Source organism: Lithobates pipiens, unplaced genomic scaffold (assembly GCF_037356315.1).
Source record: "Lithobates pipiens isolate NorthernLeopardFrog02 unplaced genomic scaffold, aLitPip1_a1.2 Scaffold_18, whole genome shotgun sequence".
In the NCBI taxonomy this organism is placed as follows: domain Eukaryota; kingdom Metazoa; phylum Chordata; class Amphibia; order Anura; family Ranidae; genus Lithobates; species Lithobates pipiens.
This window is the reverse complement of record NW_027507758.1, coordinates 235,426,546-235,446,486: the sequence shown is the minus strand read 5'-3', so window position 1 is coordinate 235,446,486 and position 19,941 is coordinate 235,426,546. Positions and strand designations below refer to the sequence as shown.

Below are 19,941 nucleotides of genomic sequence, written 5' to 3'. Positions count from 1 at the left end.
TGGTGATTGGACACTGGTTAACCACAATTAAGGAGAATTCCTCCCCTGTATAACCCCTCCCATATGGGAGGCACCTCAGTTTTGTAGCAAAGCGATAGGAAACCACGTAAAACCCAAGAGGGGTGGGAGCCCTGTGTCCCGTGATGTACTCTCAAGAAAAGGATTTTACAGGTAAGCTGTATATAAAAATCCTATTTTCTTGATCATACATCACGGGACACAGGAGCTCATTATGTAGTGGGATGTCCCAAAGCAATGCTCAGATTGAGGGGAGGGAGACACAGATCATAATTATAGACCGCCATGGGCCGGAGGACCTAAACTGCAGCCTGCAGTGCACTGCGCCCAAAGGTGATATCCTCTTGCCCTCTGACATCCACCTGATAGAATCTGGTGAATGTGTGGACTGATGACCAAGTTGTAGCCTTACAGATCTGAGCCAGGGAGGCCTGGTGATGCACTGCCCAAGAAGCACTTACAGCCTTAGTAGAGTGTGCTTTCACTTGAAAAGGAGGGATTTTCCCTCTAACACTATAGGCCTGAGAAATAATTTGTCTGATCCACCTTAGGAGAGTGGATTTTGATGCCACCTGGCCCCTCCTAGGGCCTTCTGGCAAAATAAATAAGCAATCAGTTTTCCTTATCTGAGCTGTTGCTTGAAGATAGATACTGATTGCCCTAACCACATCCAAAGTGTGCAAGGATTCTTCTGCGGACTGTGGTTCCCAGAAAAAAGGATGGTAGGATTACATCTTGATTCAAATGGCATCCCGAAACCAACTTAGGTAGAAAGGACCTGTTGGGGCGCATGACCACCCGGTCCTTATGAACAATTAGATACGGCTCTTTGCTGGAGAGAGCAGCTAGTTCTGACACTCTTCTAGCCGTGGAAATGACTACCAAGAAAACCAATTTTTTGGTCAAAAGAACTAATGAAGCCAGATGCAAAGGTTCAAAAGGTTGCCCCTGCAAAGCCGAGAGAACCAAATTTAGATCCCATGGGCATACCGGAGGTTTGACTGGCGGCCTTATCCGCATAGCCCCCTGGATGAAAGCCCGCACCAGGGAATGCGATGCAAGTGGCTTCTGAAAAAATACTGACAAGGCTGAAATCTGCACCTTGATAGTGCTTACGGTCAAATTAATTTCTAGGTCTGACTGGAGAAAGGCCAATATCCTGCTAATGACATACTTTCTAGGATGCCATCCCCTGAGTTCACACCAGGAAACATATGCCCTCCAGATTTTGTAGTAAATAAGCCTGGAGGCCGGCTTTCTGGCATTAACCAGAGTAGAAAGGACTGGCCCCGAAAGCCCACGGTCTCTCAGAATGTGGGTCTCAGCTGCCAAACCGTCAAATTCAGACTGTGTAAAGCAGGATGGTAGATTGGACCCTGTGAGAGCAGATCTGGCCGGAGAGGGAGGATCCATGGCCTGCCTACGACCAACTTCATGATCTCTGCGTACCACGGTCGCCTGGGCTAAGCCGGGGCTACCAAAAGGACCGACTTTGTTTCCCTCTTGACTCTTCCCAGGAACAGCGACAGAAGCGGGCATGGGGGGAAAGCATAAATCAGATTGTACTGATCCCAGGGAACTGTCAGAGCATCTGACCCCTGAGCAAGTGTATCTCTTGTTCTTGACACGAATTTGTCCAGTTTTCTGTTAAACCTGTACGCAAACAGATCTATGTCTGGAGTACCCCACCTGCGACATATGTCCAAAAACACGTCGGGCTACAGAGCCCATTCTCCTGGGCACAACTGCTGGTGGCTCAGAAAATCCGCCTGCCAATTTTCTACTCCTGGAATGAAGACTGCAGAAAGGCATGGAACATGCTTTTCTGCCCAGACAAGTATGCGATTCACCTCTTTTTGCGCTACCAGACTCCTGGTACCGCCCTGGTGATTGATATAGGCCACTGCTGTGGCATTGTCGGACTGAACCCGAACAGGGAGACCCCGTAGTCTGGAAGACCACCTTATGAGAGCCATATAAACTGCCCGGATCTCCAAGACATTTATGGGCAATAACCTCTCGATCGCAGACCATCTCCCCTGCGAGCATGTCTTCTCTAACACTGCTCCCCAGCCTGTCAGGCTGGCATCTGTCGTAATAACCTTCCATGGAAGAGGAAGAAAGGTTTTGCCTTTCAGCAAATTCTTGGTTTGTAACCACCAGACGAGACTTCTGCGTGTCCCTGGGGATAGGTGCATAGGAAGATCCAAGGATTGGGGCTTCCTTTTCCAGGCTGCAAGGATGCATCTTTGCAGAGGCCTTGAGTGGAACTGGGCAAATGGAACGGCCTCGAAGGAGGTGACCATTTTCCCTAACAGTCTCATGCATAACCAAATGGGGGAAGATCTCCTGCCCAGAATTAGGCGCACCAGATCCCCAATGGCCAAAGCTTCTGGCCTTGGAAGAAACACCTTGCCCTGAGCGGTGTCGATAAACATACCCAGGTATTCCAACCTGGTAGCAGGCTGTAGGGACGACTTTTCTAGGTTTATAATCCAACCTAGGCGTTCCAGGTGTTCTAGTGTTCTGGAAACACTGTGGTTCAGGAACACTGTTTTCTCCATGAGAAGCTAGTCGTCTAGATAAGCCATGAAGGCTACACCCTGAGCTCTTAGGTTTGCCAAGAGAGGGTCCAGAATCTTTGTGAAGACTCGAGGGGCCGTAGCAAGCCAGAACGGCAAGGCCACAAATTGAAAGTGGCGCCACTCTACCGCAAACCTTAGATACCTTTTGGTGTGCAGGAAAAATTGGCACATGGAGATATGCATCCTTGATGTCTATTGATGCCATAAACTCTCCCCCTTGCAGGGAGGAGACCACAGTGCGAATTGACTGCATTCGGAAGGACTGGATGCGTAAACACCGGTTCAGGTCCTTCAGATCCAGGATAGGTCTGACACTTCCATTTGGCTTCGGAACGGTGAAGAGATTTGAGTAAAACCCTGTACCCTGTTCTTTTGGGTCCACTTCTACTATGACCCCTTGGGATAGTAAGTAATCCAAGGCCAGAAATAGCGCTTTTTGCTTTACTGGATCCCTGGGGATCCTTGACCTTAGAAAGCGAGAAGGGGAAATCTCCTGAAACTCTAGCTTGTAGCCCAGAGACACCGAAGAGATCACCCACCTGTCCTGGATCTCTTCCCGCCAGGCTTCCGCAAACTGCCGAAGCCTTCCCCCCACTCGGCCGAGCAGGGGCGCCCCTTCACAAGGAAGCTTTCGGGCTTTGCTTGGCAGGCTTCCGCCCCCCTGAAATTTTGTGGACGGATTTGTCTAATTCTTCTCCAAACAGACGTTCCCCTTTAAACGGGAACCCAATCAAATGCTTCTTGCCCAATAGCTCAGCTGCCCAATTCTTTAGCCATAGGGCCCTTCGCATGTGTACCAACAGGAGAGATAAACGAGATGCTTGTTGGACAGAATCCAAAATCGCATCAATCATGAAACGCAGAATTTGAGGTATTTCTGCATAATTCTCCACTTCCTCACTGGGAAGGAGGCCAAGCATCCGCTTGACCTGTTCCTTGAGGAACTGACACAACCCCACGGCTGCGACTGTAGGTTGCACTACAGCGCCAGTCATGGAAAAGGAGGCTTTTAATAATGTTTCCAACCTCTTATCAGTTGGATCTTTAAATATCTGCGCATTATCCAATGGACAAGTCAGGTTTTTATTCACAGAAGAAACAGCCGCATCGACAGATGGGACACCCCATTTCTTGGTGAAACTTTCCTCCAGAGGATAATGCATAGAAAACCTTTTAGGAGGAGTAAACAGTTTATCGGTATGTCCCCAATCCTCATACATCAATTTATCCATTAAGGGATGAATTGGGAAGGAAAAAGCAGTCTGTGGGATTTTCCTGACTCCTAGGGAAGAAACAGAGGACGTAGCGACTTCAGCAGCAGGCATTCTGAATGTGGTATGCACCAATTCAGTATAATACTGCACCTGTTTTCTGAGCGCCTGGGAGGAGGGGACTCTCTCCTCTTCCTCTGATTCCTCCGACTGCTCAAGATCCCTGTCCCAAGATAGGGATCTCTCCTCATTGTCAGAAGAATCATCTGAGAGAGGAATCTCAGCAGAGGGAGGGGATCTACCCCTTTTCCTGCTATCTTTCAGGGAAGCAGAAATAAAATTCATGACTCTCCCTTCAAAACCCTCCAATGTAGCCCTAAGGGAGTCCTCAGTGACATATACCAGGGCTGGGACATTAGGAGAGGCTGCAAAACCTGACAGGGGCACTGACTCGTCCTGTGAGGCTGGCTCCAGTCTTGCAGGGGGGGATGGTAACTTACAGGCATTTTTAGAACCTCTGGACCTAGGCGGTGATTTACCAGTGCCCTTGCTACCTCCCCCTGAGACCCTCTTACGAGGAGACATAGTCCTAAGCTACAAAGCAGAGGTACTAGTACAAAGTGCAATCACTGTTGTGCTAAAAGTCTCACAATAACATATATATGCTTAATACTGCACAACCTGATGCTGAGTAGGTGTCTAGGTTTGCCTGGATCCAATCCCCTGGGATACTTACTGCCCACAGCTCCTGTGTCTCTCACTTACAGTCCCCTGACGCTCTGGGCTTTTAAAACTGCCGCCTGGCGCCTGCGCAGTACAGCGCCGTGCACACCAACGTGCACGGCTCACAACCACACTCCCCCCTCCTCCATTAGCCCGGGAGCGCGCGGCACGAGGACCGCCGGAATCCAGGGGGGGGGGAGGAGTCTCATCAGAGCTGCGTGGGACCCCCAGACTACGAGGGACCCCTGTATTACCTTGTTGTGGCAGGGACTGCAGTGGAGACGTGAGACCTCTGAAAAACCAGGCTTCACTGAGCGTGTGTACTGATAGGGATGTAAGTATACATCAGGCTGCTCTCACTCCCTCTTGTGGTGGAAACCAGGTAAGACATACAACTACTCAAATGAAGAAATCCATCATATAATTATATATATATATAGGATTAACTTCCCTTACCTGTCCTCGCCGCAGGAATTGCTAAAACAGACAAATTTCAGCCTTCACCCATCACGGCGGGCAGTGTTAGCCAACCTTCAGGTTTATCTGGGGCTCTTTCTCAGAAGAGCCTCCTACCTGGACCATTTAAAAGACTCTGCCAGAAACTTTTGTGCGCTCTGTGTAAACAGTACACCAAGTCTGGTTTTCCCAGAGCCCAGTCTTCCAATAGGAGAGGACTTACAGGCCAAACCTTGTTTCTTCGGCTGACAAGGCCCGGGTACCATACCATCTTGGGAGTCAAATATCGGCCCGAGATATGGATCCGGATTGTTGTAGCCCTTAGGCCCCCGCAGGGACCTGCACAGAGCTTTCTTCATAGCACATGTTTTACATGACCAACCACCATAGACACTGGCGAAAAAACTGAGGTGCCTCCCATATGGGAGGGGTTATATAGGGGAGGAATTCTCCTTAATTGGGGTTAACCAGTGTCCAATCAGCAGAGGTGACTATATAACCCACTATGTAATGAGCTCCTGTGTCCCGTGATGTATGATCAAGAAAACAGTTTTCTCCATCTGGAAAAACATTTCTGGAGCCCCTCAAATGTGAGACCCCTGTGTACTACAGTAGCAGGACAACAGATCGGTCCAATCGGTAAGCAAAAGCATAGCCCGTAAAACAGGCCAGGGTCAGTTTATGTGCAAGCAGTCCAAGTGGTAGGTAGAAACGTAGTTGATAAAGCAGGGGCGGGGGCCTTATTGGAATCTGGAAGCCCCCACTTCTTCCTCTATCTTCCTCCGGTCTTCTCATTTGGCATCTTCCTCCAGCTTCTTCCCTGCTTCCTTCTTCTGGACGATCCGCCTCAATGGGATTCTCCTGCTGTGTGATGATTCTGTTCTTGTGACAGCTCTTATTTAAAGGAGGACGGGGCCACCCAGTGACCTGGCCACCTCTGACGCACAAGAACTTCCCTATGGCTTTCCCCAGGGTGTCAGAGGGCGGCAGGGTCACCCGTTTACATAATTTGGTTCGGGGGTTCCCCTGTGGGGGAATCCCATGCAGTTTTTTTCAATGACTTTTATGTGTATTGCCGGGACCAACAATTCATTATAGCCTAGAGTAGTTTTAAATTACTTTTTTTCCTTTTGAAATGTAATTTTGCTCTCAGACTGTTCTAAGCACGGGAACCATACACCACTTTACAGGCATACTATACTATAGACACCCCCTAGGTATAAAATTTAAAGGAATATTATACTTTTATTGTTTCACTTTAAGCATTATTAAAATCACTGCTCCCAAAAAAAGTCAGTTTTTAAAACTTTTTTTGCATTGATACATGTCCTCTGGGGCAGGACCCAGGTCCCCAAACACTTTTTATGACAATAACTTCCATATTAACCTTTAAAATGATCACTTTTGATTTCTCCCATAGACTTTTAAAGGGTGTTCCGTGGCTTTCGAATTTGCCCGAATTCGACCCGTACATAAAGCCCATCCCTAGCGGGTAACAACAGGTTAAAGATGCAAACAATCAATGGAAATTGATATTACAAAAATATAAATTTTATTAAACAGACCAATTTTAAAAAGAGAAAAATAATTTTATATATGAAAAAACAGCATAATAAAGCTCAGTGGTCACAATACAAAAAAATTGTTTCACCACAATCGTGGCTTCTTCTGGAGCTTTTATAGGACCTTTAATACATTACCACCCGTTAAATGATCACGGTTCCAAAGGATTCTCAGGGCCTGCCAAGAGGTCCAATGAGGTGTCTGTGTGCCAGAAATGAGGGGGGGGGCAATAACCCTGTAATCACACCCTGTTATAGTGAGAAGTTTACAAATTGATGGACTGATATCAATATGATACCTTTAAACTAGGGAAGATCAAAGACCAAGGCTGTGGCCAATCACCTTGTTGCCTGCAAGATTTTTAAACCAAGTTAAAAAGGGTTAATCCCTTGGGTTAGACCAACTATTTTGCTCTTCCCTGGTCTAAAGGTATATTGATACCAAATTAAGAAACATTGGTACTCTCAAAGAAGGAAGTGCTCAGATGGCACAGTCCCTTTGAAGTTTCCTGCCAGCCCATGATGTTTACGTCTTTGGGAGGATATTAGTATCAGTCCATCAATTTGTTAACTTCTCACTGTAACAGAGTGTGATTACAGGGTTATTGTTTCCCCCTCATTTCTGGCACACAGACACCTCATTGGACCTCTTGGTGGGCCCTGAGAATTTTTCGGAACTGTGATCATTTAAAGAGGAAGTAAACCCTGATGGGTTTACTTCCTCTTTTTTTCCCTGCAAAGGTAAAGCATAATGGAGTACTATGCATCGCATAGTAGCTCATTATGTGTCACTTACCTGACACAGGAGCCAGCGAAGTCGCCGCTGTCCCCTGTAGTCCGCCGCATCCATGTTGCTGGTGGCGTCTCGCAGCTCCGACGAATCACAGCGGCGCAGCCGCGATGACGTCACTCCTGCGCATGCGCACGGGAGTCGCGTCTCGCAGCTCCGCTGCTGCCATACGGCGAAGCCGCGATGACGTCACTCCCGCGCATGCGCACGGGAGTCGACAAATTAGGCAAATCCATTCTTGGATTTGCCGCATTTAGTGCGCCTGCGCGCCGCTGTCTACGGCGCATTCGCCGTAGACAGCGGTGCCCATTTTCGGGCAAATATCTCCTAAACCATATAGGTTTAGGAGATATTGCTTGGACCTACAGGTAAGCCTTAATCTAGGCTTACCTATAGGTCCAAGTTGTTTGGAAGGGTTTACTTCCTCTTTAAAGGGTGGTAATGTATTAAGGTCCTACAAAAGCTCCAGAAGAAGCCACAATTGTGGTGAAACATGTAGAGGCAGCCACTCTATAAAATTATTTCTCTCTTTTTAAAATGGGTTTGTTTAATACAAATTATATTTTTGTAATATCAATTTCCATTGATTGTTTGCATCTTTTAAACTCCAATCCTGTCTTGGTAATTTTTTAAAGGAGGTGGTGTATACAGTGAACTCTCCAACCTCAAATACTAAATTTACCTTATGTGTAATTTAACCCTTGATGGAGCCCCCTGGGAGGGAACACACACATAAATTACCTTGAATATAAAAATAAAAAAATAATAATAATAATAATTGAGTGAAGGTGTGGGTGATACTTCTGTCACCCACCAATTGAAATAAGTAATAAGGCATTAAATAGAATTAATTATGCTGGAGGTTAGAGGCTGGAGGAGGAGGAGGAGGCGGAGAAGGGTTAGGGAGATTCCCCATGTTGGGACCCCTGTGCCATGTATGGTTGAACTGCGAGGAATATCTGGATACACATTATTGCAGTCCATGGGAAGGAACTATGGTATAATGTATGAAAATGCACTATATTTGCATGACTAAGATCAATTTTGTCACTCTATTTAGATGGCAGCAATTCAAGTCTGCTAGTTCCTGATGGAGGACCATGTCCATGAAACGCGTTGAGTGTAAAGACTTGCTATAAATCACTGCAGTGGTTTAAAATGACCGTTTTATAATTGTATTTTATTATATATTTATATATAAAGAAATTAAATAAAATGTTACAAATGTTACTAAAACGTTGTGCCTCAAAAGTCCCATATGTGACTACAGATACTTTTTTTGATACCCTTTCAGTCTATTATGAATACTGCTGCTAGACTCATACACCTCACTAACAGATCTGTGACTGCTGCTCCTCTCTGCCAATCCCTTTACTGGCTTCCTTTACCCCACCGTATAAAAATTGAAAATATTAACCACAACATTGACCATCTACAACATCATCCCCAGCTACATCACCAACCTCATCTGCAGATATCACCCAACTGGTGCTCTCCACTCCTCCCAAGCCCTCCTTTTCTCTAGCTCCCTTGTTACCTTCTCCCATGCTCGCCTCCAGTACTTCCCTAGAGCCTCTACTATCCTCCCTGACTGACTCCCTGGTCCAGTGTGTCTGGTCAGCCCCTACCTTGTCTACCTTTAGGAGATCCTCAAAAACTAATTTATTCAGGGAAACCTAGCCCACACCCACCTATACCCGAGCCACCCCCATCAGACCATCCCCTGCAGCTACTACTTTTCATACCACCTCCCCCTCTCTTTAGAATGTAAGCTCTATGAGCAGGGCCCTCCTGTCCCATTGTAAAGCACTGCACCAACTGTTGGCGTGATATAATGTAGTGTGGGGTCACATACTTCTGGTAAGAAGTAAATCCTGATATATTGGTGTTGGATTGAACACGGCTCACAATTTGAAGATTCGATTCAGTCATGGATGGACTTTACATGTTTAATTTTCAAGCCTACAGTTTTAGTTTTGCATGGGTGTTGTTATCAATCTGATCACATTTATTTTTTAAAGGACACTTTAATGTCACTGTTTGATGCTTCATTTATATTTGTCATATGATCTGCAGAGTATATACATGCACAGGTTTGTGTTCAATATTCTCACATATTTGTTGTTACACAAAATCACACTGTTCCCCTTATATATGGTCAGTGCGTTTTTGGGTATTTACACATCATTTAATTCATTTGTGTCACTGGTTTAGTGCAACTCTTTTATTTACTATTTGACTTCTACTGTAGTTATGTTATACAGCAGAGTTGCAGCTTCCAATAGGGCTTTATAGAAGGCCTTTTTCAGCTGTTGTTGCATTTATAGTGCTTTTATTTACCATAGCGCAGTCTCTTCTTTTATTTGTCTGGCGATATAAATCCTGTATACTAATAATAATAATTCCCATACACCTTCCTCTTCTTAGTCTGAAGTGCATCAGAAAGGTACTTGTGGGCTTCCATAACTCAATCCAAGGGATATCCTTTTTCAGTGAATTTATTAATCAGTACCTGACTTTGTTATATATAGTCCTCTACCTTGGAACAATTTCTCCTTAAACTGTTGAACTGACCAACTGTGATGTTGTTTTATCATGAGGGGTGGTGACAACTCTGGTAATGTAAGTATGAATTGCGTTGTTGGCTTAAACTGGTTTTTAATGACAATACCACCCTCCTAATGGGAAGGCTCGAGATCAAGGCATACTAGCTTTATTGGACCAACCACATAGGTTAAATTCATACCTAGAATATTATCATTGTAGTGCTTTACGAAGGACTATTCTATTATTAGAATTTCATTGATGTACCGTATATACTCGAGTATAAGCCGAGATTTTCAGCCTCTTTTTTGAGGCTGAAAGTGCCCCCCTCGGCTTATACTCGAGTCATCGCTGTCTGTCTGCCCGATCAGCGTGTCGAGCAGACAGACAGCGGCCATTCTAGGATTCAAAGGCCGCGCCTCCGTCGGTGATAGGCGGAACACTGAATTTCCCAGCAGTCTGCGTTCCGCCTATCACGGACATCCTCTCATCCTCGTCCGTAGTATGATGATGAGCGGACGTCCATGATAGGCGGACCACTGACTGCTGGGAAATTGAGTGTTCCGCCTATCACGGACATCCGATAGGCGGAACACTCAATTTCCCAGCAGTCAGTGGGAAATTGAGTGTTCCGCCTATCACCGACGGAGGCGCGGCTTTTGAATCCTAGAATGGCCGCCGACGAAGAGCTGAAGGACGGAGGCTCGGCTCGGGACGCAGGCTGGACGGGACGCAGGCTGGACGGGACGCAGGCTGGACGGGACGCAGGCTGGACGGGACGCAGGCTGGACGGACACAGGCAGGCTGGACACAGGTAGGCTGCACGGACACACACACACACACACACACACACACACACACACACACACACACACACACACAGAGATGCATGCACACACACACACACACACAGGGATGGATGGACACACACACACATGGATGCATGGACACACACACACACACACACACACACACACACACACACACGGATGCATGGACACACACACACACACACACACACACACACACACACACACACGGATGCATGGACACACACACACACACACACACACACACGGATGCATGGACACACACACACACACACGGATGCATGGACACACACAGGGATGGATGGACCCACAGGGATGGACGGACACACAGGGATGGACAGGCATGTCTCACCCTCGGCTTATACACGAGTCAATAATTTTTTCCAGTTTTTTGGGGGTAAATTGGGGGCCTCGGCTTATATTCGGGTCGGCCTATACTCGAGTATATACGGTATCTGCCATAAAATATGGTGAACTCTGAAAAGGGGTTTTGTTCCAGATAGCTATCTCCTCACAATAGCCTATCATAATAAGGAATCCAAAATGCAAAAGTAGTTGAGTTCCAACAAACTTGGTACAGTCCATCACAAAGAAGCTTGTTTTGAGTTTAAACTAGTGTCTTTGGACAAAAAAATTAAGTAATACAGTTAACCCTACATTGTTTGGTATGGATGTATATAGGGCACCAACATCCAAAATACTCATATGTGTAATCCAGTTCCCACATATATTTCTGTAGCATACTAATCAAGTGGTCTGAACCTTTGATAAAGAAGAATAAAGCTGAAACAATCTGCTGGAAAAAAGTCTATAGCCCCATGCACACTATCAGATTTTCTCCTGATTTTTGGCTTCAGATTTAACAAAACCATGTAGTGTAAGGGCCTTCCTGATTGCATACACGTTGAAACGCCTAAGGTTTGACCTCATATTATATGGTTTTGGTAAATCTGAAGGAAAAAATCAGCAGAAAATCTGATAGTGTGTGTGGGGCTTATATATTGAGACAGGCCACTTGTAAAACTATTTGTGTTGGCTTTAATTTGCATTCCTGGGGGATTGTTGATGGACTTGTGGTAGAAATATGTAGTACTACATTTCTCCAATAATAGAAAACCTTTTTCTTTTTTTAATTTATCACACCTTCTCTAAATGCACTGTCCACAAAAGTTTTAATTGCTATTTTTTTATTTTCTCAAATATATTAATTTCATTCGTATACCTTACACTAGTAAAACCAAGATCCTGAAAGGAGGCATTGGTCTATGTATTTATTTATTTATTTTACATATGGATACATATTTTGATTATGATCATACAGATATACTGCGATAATATATATACAACAAATAAAAACAAATTAAAAACAAATCTATATATGTTATTTCATACACATATGAAATAATTTTGTTTCCATATATACTGTATATTAGAGTTTTTGTGCATTTACTTATTTATTACATAAGACAGGAGTGTAACCTCACATATGAATTGCTAGATTTAGGCTTTTTGATTCATTTATTATTGTGTTTATTATGAATTGATGGATTATTTGTGATTACAAATGTATATACTGGAACTCAAAATAAATTTGGTGTTTTTAATTTATTTCTAATATGTTTTTAATCTGTATGGATCGTTTTCCTGTAGGAGCGACACTTGGTGTAATGGGTGGCTTTGTTTTTTAGTTCTTGTTTTGTTTTTACTTTTGTTCTGGTCCCCCCTCCCACCCCCAATTGTCTGCTTGTTATTTATTGCTCCCTTCTCTGGATTTGATAAAGAAGCAGCCTCTTTGAAACGCATTATTTCTCGGGGAGACCACCAGTGTGGTCCTCTTCTTGCCCTGTACCAGCCTACGGCAAGTCCTATCGTCACATTTGGGCTATGCGGCTTCCTGTGATGACATTTCTGGTTAATACTGCTGTCGTGTTGTTGGTTTCTTGGGAACTTATGCTGTTCAGTGGCCCTTCTGTCTGCTTTGGGGGTCTCCACTGTGATTTGCCACAAGGTCGGGAATGTTCTAGCCGCTACATAGCACCTAATACAGCGGGTGTCTGTGGGTCCAGGACCACACTGATCTTTGCTTTATTGCCTTATTTACATTAAAGTTGAGGTTTTTTTTTGCCCTATCTCATGTTCTGGTAAATGGTAAAGCTTGTTGATGATTTGTTGATACGAGTTATTGCACTTTAATTAAAAAAATATTAAATTCTGATAATTTTTTAATGCGAGACAGCACAGTATTATGAGCAGCTGGCTACCTCACTAGTTTAAACTTGATTTTAGTTAGCATCCTGATCTTCTCAATAGCCATGAGTCTGAGCCTGCAGAAATAAAAGCTATTGTATGTCCCTTTTTACGTGCTTCCTGTTTCACTTAAGTAATTGAAACCCATTAACTAAAATCTCATTATGGGGCATTGCTCTTGGCAAATGAAGCATTCTTTCAGGTGTACTTTGCCTTAATTGTTTGACAGGTACATTTGACCTGCTCGTAAGCTCCTTCTGAGTTATAGTTGGCCTGTTAACACAGACTACATGTTAATGTAATTCCAAAAGTAATTTTCAATCATTTTCAATCATTTTAATTCTGCTGCTTTCATTAACATAAAACCTATTGATTCTGACATGAAGGCCCTTGGTCAGATACTTCTTGTTATAGGGTGATGGCGCTCTGTCTTTTTCTTTCATTTGTTTTGTTCTATCTCCCTCTGTCATTGGCTTCTATGGGAAACTTCAAGTGGCTGTGTACAGGCATTGCTTACAATTGTCACCATTAGTAAACACACCCTGAGAAAAAAACAAAAACATTTAGGCTCGGTTCACACAGGGGCGACTGCGATCCGACTTGAGGTCGCCCCTGGTCGCTTAGGTCGGACAACATTTAAAAATCAATGTAAGTGAATGAGAGCCGTCTTAATGCACGTGACTGAAGTCGCCTCCGACTTCAAAAGAAGTTCCTGTACTACTTGAATCCGACTCTTGTAGGCGACTTGTACCCATTGATTTCAATGGAGGTCGGATCTCTGTCTATACGGAGGCGACTTTGACAGAATTACTAGCTCTGAAGGGGGTTCCCCCTCCGAGAGCATACCAGGCCCTTAGGTCTGGTATGGATTCCAAGGGGAACCCCCTACGCCGAAAAAACAGCGTGGGGGCCCCCCCCAGATCCACACCAGACCCTTATCCGAGCACGCTACCCGGCCGGCCAGGAAAGGGGGTGGGGACGAGCGGGCGCCCCCCCTCCTGAGCCGTACCAGGCCGCGTGCCCTCAACATGGGGGCTGCCTTGGGGGAGGGGGGGCGTGCGGCCCCCCCACCCCAAAGCACCTTGTCCCCATGTTGATGAGGACAAGGGCCTCTTCCCGACAACCCTGGCCGTTGATTGTCGGGGTCTGCGGGCGGGGGGCTTATCGGAATCCGGGAGCCCCCTTTAATAAGGGGCCCCGGATACCGGCCCCCCACCCTATGTGAATGAGTATGGGGTACAATGTACCCCTACCCATTCACCTGTGGAAAAAAAGTACAAAAAAACACAACACAGGGTTAAAATATTTTATTGCACAGCTCCGGGGGTCTTCCGTCTTCGGGGGTCTTCTCGCCGGACTCCTCCGCTATCTTCTTGTAGCTCTTTTGCTAGCGGAGGAGCCCGGCTTTCTTCCTCGCCACCGGCCTCTTCTTCCGACTTCGGGGGTCTTGTCCCCCTCTTCGGTTCTTCTGCCGGGCCACTGCGCCTTCTTATAGCTCTTTTACAGGCGGTGGCCCAGTCTTCTGTCGCCGCTGTCGCCGCCTTCCATTCTTCTTCTCCAGGAGATGTTGACTCGACGCTCTCTTCGGCCGCAATGCCAGGGAAGCGCTGCGCTGCCACTTATATAGGGACAAGGGGCGGTGTCACATGGGTTGATGTCACATGGGTTGGTCACATGGGTTGATGTCACATGGTAAGGGGGCGGGGTCACCATGTGACATCAACCCATGTGACCAACCCATGTGACATCAATCCATGTGACACCGCCCCTTGTCCCTATATAAGTGGCAGCGCAGCGCTTCCCTGGCATTGCGGCCGGAGAGAGCGTCGAGCCAACATCTCCTGGAGAAGAAGAACGGAAGGCGGCGACGGCGGCGACAGAAGACCGGGCCGCCGCCTGTAAAAGAGCTATAAGAAGGCGCGGTGGCCCAGCAGAAGAACCGAAGAGGGGGACAAGACCCCCGAAGTCGGAAGAAGAGGCCGGCGGCGAGGAAGAAAGCCGGACTCCTCCGCTAGCAAAAGAGCTACAAGAAGATAGCGGAGGAGTCCGGCGAGAAGACCCCCGAAGACGGAAGACCCCCGGAGCTGTGCAATAAAGTATTTTATCTCGTGTGTTGTGTTTTTTTTTTGTACTTTTATTTTACAGGTGAATGGGTAGGGGTACATTGTACCCCATACTCATTCACATAGGGTGGGGGGCCGGTATCCGGGGGCCCCCTTATTAAAGGGGGCTCCCGGATTCCGATAAGCCCCCAGCCCGCAGACCCCGACAACCAACGGCCAGGGTTGTCGGGAAGAGGCCCTTGTCCTCATCAACATGGGGATAAGGTGCTTTGGGGTGGGGGGGCCGCACGCACCCCCCATGTTGAGGGCACGCGGCCTGGTACGGCTCAGGAGGGGGGGCGCCTGCTCGTCCCCACCCCCTTTCCTGGCCGGCCGGGTAGCGTGCTCGGATAAGGGTCTGGTGTGGATCTGGGGGGGGACCCCCACGCCGTTTTTTCGGCGTAGGGGGTTCCCCTTGGAATCCATACTAGACCTAAGGGCCTGGTATGCTCTCGGAGGGGGAACCCACGCCAATTTTTTTTCAGAAATTTGGCGTGGAGTTCCCCCTTCAGAGCTCATTCTCTGATTGGCCACGGCAAAAGTCGCCTGGCCTGGGGCGACTTGTAAGTCGCCCCAAGTCGCGCTGTTAAGTAGTGCCAAGTCGCGCTGTCAATCATTCACAAGTCGTCTCCAAGTTGCCTTCCCAAAGTAGTGTCGCCCCTAGTCGCCCCTGTGTGAACCGAGCCTTAAGCCAACTATTTAAAAGAAAAGTCAGTTGTTTATGATACCTAGTGCTTTCACAAACTGAAATGTTATTAAGGCTTGGGATTTTTTTTAAACCCTAGCCTGGTTTAAGCTTCTCCACATCCCCCAACCTGTCTGGTGTGGTCCTTGGCCTTCATGATGATGTTTGTTCACTAAGGTTCTCTAAAAAACCTCTAAGGGCTTCACAGAACAGCTGTATTTATACTGAAATTAAATTACACACAGGGGGAATTTATTTACTAATTTGGTGACTTCTGAAGGCAATTCGTTCCACTAGATTTTAGGTAAGAGTATCAGAGTAAAGAGGGCTGAATACAAATGCACACCACACTTTTCAGATATTTATTTGTAAAAAATTTGGAAAACCATTAATGATTTTCCTTCCACTTCACATTTATGTGCTACATTGTGTTGGTCTAACACATAAATTCCCAATAAAATAAATTTTTTTTTGTTTGTAACATGACAAAATGTGGAAGATTTCAAGGGGTATGAATACTTTACGGTAGATAGATAGATAATGTTTTTTGTTTTTTACCTTCAAAACACATGGTTCAAAGCACTAAATTTGTTTTACACAAAAAATGATCTGTAGGATATGTCTTTCTGTGGTTAGGTGCTGACGACATTTATTTTTGTTGTTTAGGTACTCCCATTTCCCAGTCAAGTAGTATATAACAGAGTCGGAAAATGTGGTAGCAGAACCGTTGTCTTATTGCTGCGCATCCTGTCTGAGAGACACGGATTTAATTTGGTTACATCTGACATTCACAATAAAACCAGACTGACAAAAAATGAACAGGTAAGCAGAAATCTTGTGTTTTATAGCCAGAGGAGTTTGTTATTCAGTATTGTTTCCTTACAGACTATAACTCTTTCCGGAGTTTCACAGCAAAGACCCTAAATTTAATAGCCATAATGCATAAAAGTATTTCGTTAACACATTACAGGTTCTGACACACTATTAAATCCACAGTTATCAGGTCTCCCTTTATCCATTTTGCAGAAGCTCCTGCAGATGACCTTCAACTGATAGGCTTTATGTAGCAAAAATGTTTAAAGAGTTTTTAAAGTAAATTCTTTTTCTCTTATATTCACCGACCGACACAGCTCCTCTCTTAGCCATTGGGTTGTTATGCCCTATTACTAGGAGATACTAGGCATTAGATGTAATACAACACTAAGAACTCTTAGTTCCGCCCAGGGGGCGGTCCTTTGGGCAACAATCCTCCAGCCTGCCATGCAGCCATCAGTTTTATTCTGCCTAGTGAAGGAGAAAGACCTAGGAACCCTGCGGGCCCATTGGTCTGTGCTTTTTTATGCAGAAGCGTGACTTTTTGCGCAAGATGAATGATCCTGTGATCTACTATCAACAGCCAGCTGAGTGACCGGCTGGATACCCTTATCCTGGTAGTCTCCCCAGTCTGGCCATCGAGCGTGGGCAGGCCGCAGCTACACGCTCGGCAGGTCACAATGAAACCTCAGCTCCAGAGGTGGTCGGTAAGCTTTTATGCTCCGTGGGCATACATATGACCGGGCTACTGATGTCTGCGTCACAGTATGCCGGGCCAACAACCACCCTGTACTGATCAGTGAGTGGGTCTGTGATGGCATGTCTCCCAGTTCTTCAGGACTGGTAAGTACAGCTGTCCCTGCCTCGGCGGGGCTGAGCAGCTGGGCATTCCCTGGGAAGTAGATTCGGGGGTCCCTCACCTCCCTCTCTTCTCTCTCCTGTCCCTATCTTCCTTCCCCCCCTCTATGGGGGGATGCTGCATGTGGCTGCTGAGCGGTGTGTGTGTCTATGCAGGGGCTCTCACTCGGGGGGGCTGCACTGGCTAGTGGTGTCCTGGGTCCTGTTCTTCATGCCCTTGGAAGGTGTCTGTGAGGTTTTGCTGATGTCCTGTACAGCGCTGTGTTCACTGCCATCGTTTTCTCCCTGTACCTCATGGAGCTACTTCGGTGGCCATTTTAGGTGTGGGCAAGGGCAGCATGCTATCCTGGGCTTCAGCGACCATTTTTCTAGTGATCTCCTATTCAGGACACTGGTGACCATTTTCTTGAAGCCTGAACACGTTTTTTCAGTGTTCTCTATCAGCAGCATGTGCTCCTGAGCTCCCGCAGCCATTTTCCCTGTGTTTTATGTCTTTGTACTGGACGCTGGGTGGCCATTTTATTGAAGCCTGAGCACACTTCAGAACAGTTTTGGTGCTATTTGCAGCTTCTGCCACTGACACAGCATTGTTTCCTCTGCACCTGGGAGCCCACAGGGACTACAGGCACTACTTGCTGGATAGCGCAGAACTCCTCAGGGTGGTGAGTCCAGTGGGAAAGAGACCCTCAGCCAGTGGCAGTAAGGAGCGTGGGACTGTCACTGTCCTAAGGCCCCTTCGGGTGGCAGACAGGGTAGGGTCAGCATGGCTTCAGAAACTGGTGTTTCTTCCCCCGAAATCCAGGCAATTGCAACCGGGTCACCTGCAGACTGCACAGTGCCCATGGACACCCTGACGGCGGTCCTCAATTTGTTCGTTGCCAAGATGGAGGCGGTGCGTGGGAAGAAAGGTGCACTAAAGCGGCCCCTGCCCCCCCCCCCATCCTCTGGGGAGAGCCCTGACGCAGACTCGGGTCCTGCTGAGGCTGGTGACCCCTGCTCTTTCTTGTCAGACGACGCTGACCAGGACCGTTCGGACAGTGAGGATGAGTCCCCATCTGGGTCCAAGCGTGACAAAGCCCTTGTTGGAGCACTTATCACAGCTGTGCGGGATACCCTGAAAATTCAGGAGCCCTCTGCTGATGTACTGGTCCCTTTTGGGTCCCACAAGCCAGCATGTTCACCTAAGGTGTTCCCATATCTGACTTATTTTGACAAGTTAATTTACAAGGAACGGGGTCGCCCGCAATGGACCTTTTCAGTCCCCAAATATATAGGGGTGCGTTACCCCTTTTGAGGAGAGCCTTCTCAAAAAGTCGGCTCCTCCGGTCGTGGACCCCCCAGTATCCAGGTTCAACAAAGTAACCACGATTCCGGTAGAGGGGACTCCTGCCTTTAAGGACCCCACGGACAGGAAGGCCGAGGCAGTGACTCGTTCCTTGTTTACGGTTGTGGGGTCAGCCATGCGACCAGTACTGGCATCTGCACTGAGTGGGCAAAACTGTTGCACCGCGAATTGGGAAAACAGGCTTCTCCTGTCTGCGTGGAACTAGCAGACCAACTAGTGCAAGGCCTGAAGTATGTTTGTGACGTGGCCCTGGATACCCTTCCTCTGTTATCCAGGGCTTCAGTGTCAGCAGTGGGGCTGAGGCGCCTGATTTGGTTAAAATGCTGGTGTTGCTGCGGCAACGTGGGATTGCGATCATGGGTTACCTAGACGATCTCCTTCTGAGAGCATCTTACGCCTCAGAGTTAGAGGAGAATGTGGCGAGGAATTTGGGTGGCCGTTGAACCTAAAGAAGTCGATGATCGTACCGACTCAGCATTTGGAGTACCTAGACTTGCTGCTGGACTCCATGGAAGTGAGAGTTTTTCTCCCTTCAGACAAGCTGCAGGCTCTCAGAGGTGCAGTAAAACTGCTGATGAAGTCCTGGGACTCATGGTGGCTCCTTCGAGGCAGTACCGTATGCTCAGTTTCACACCAGAGTTCTGCAGAAGGAGATTTTAACGAAGTGGGACAAATCTCCGTTGTCCCTGGATCGACCGATTCAGGTGAACCAGTTAGTCAGGGATTCCCTGATCTGGTGGCTGAGGTCCCCGGTATTCAGACCGGGAAGTCGTTCCTACCTCTGAAATGGATGGTGATCATGACAGGCGCCAGCCTATATCCGGCTGGGGTGGAGTAATGGGAGTTCAGTCGACGGAGGAATCCAAGTTGCCGATCAATCTGCTCGAACTGAGAGCAATCAGGCTATGCCTCTTCACATGGTCGATGAGACTGATCAGGATCCAGTCAGACAATGCGACGGCTGTGGCATATGTCAGTCAGCAAGAGGTCTCTCACGTACTTCGGTGGACAGAGCAACATATACCGGCCTGTCGGCCATTTACATCCCGGGAGTGGAGAACTGGCAGACGGACTATCTAAGTCGCCAGATGCTGGACCAAGGAGAATGGGCGTTGCATCCAGAGGTGTTCAGGCTACTGCGCCTGTGGTGGGGCACACCAGAAGTGGATCTT

At 47.0% G+C, this 19,941-nt stretch overlaps 1 protein-coding gene across 1 annotated transcript in view; it reads left to right on the top strand.

The window, feature by feature from the left end:
• Positions 1–19,941, top strand: part of UST (uronyl 2-sulfotransferase) — a 617,990-nt gene that overhangs the window by 381,614 nt on the left and 216,435 nt on the right. The window contains exon 3 of the mRNA XM_077486689.1: positions 16,420–16,575. Within this exon, the coding sequence (XP_077342815.1) occupies positions 16,420–16,575 (156 nt within the window). The remainder of the gene's footprint in view (positions 1–16,419; positions 16,576–19,941) is intronic.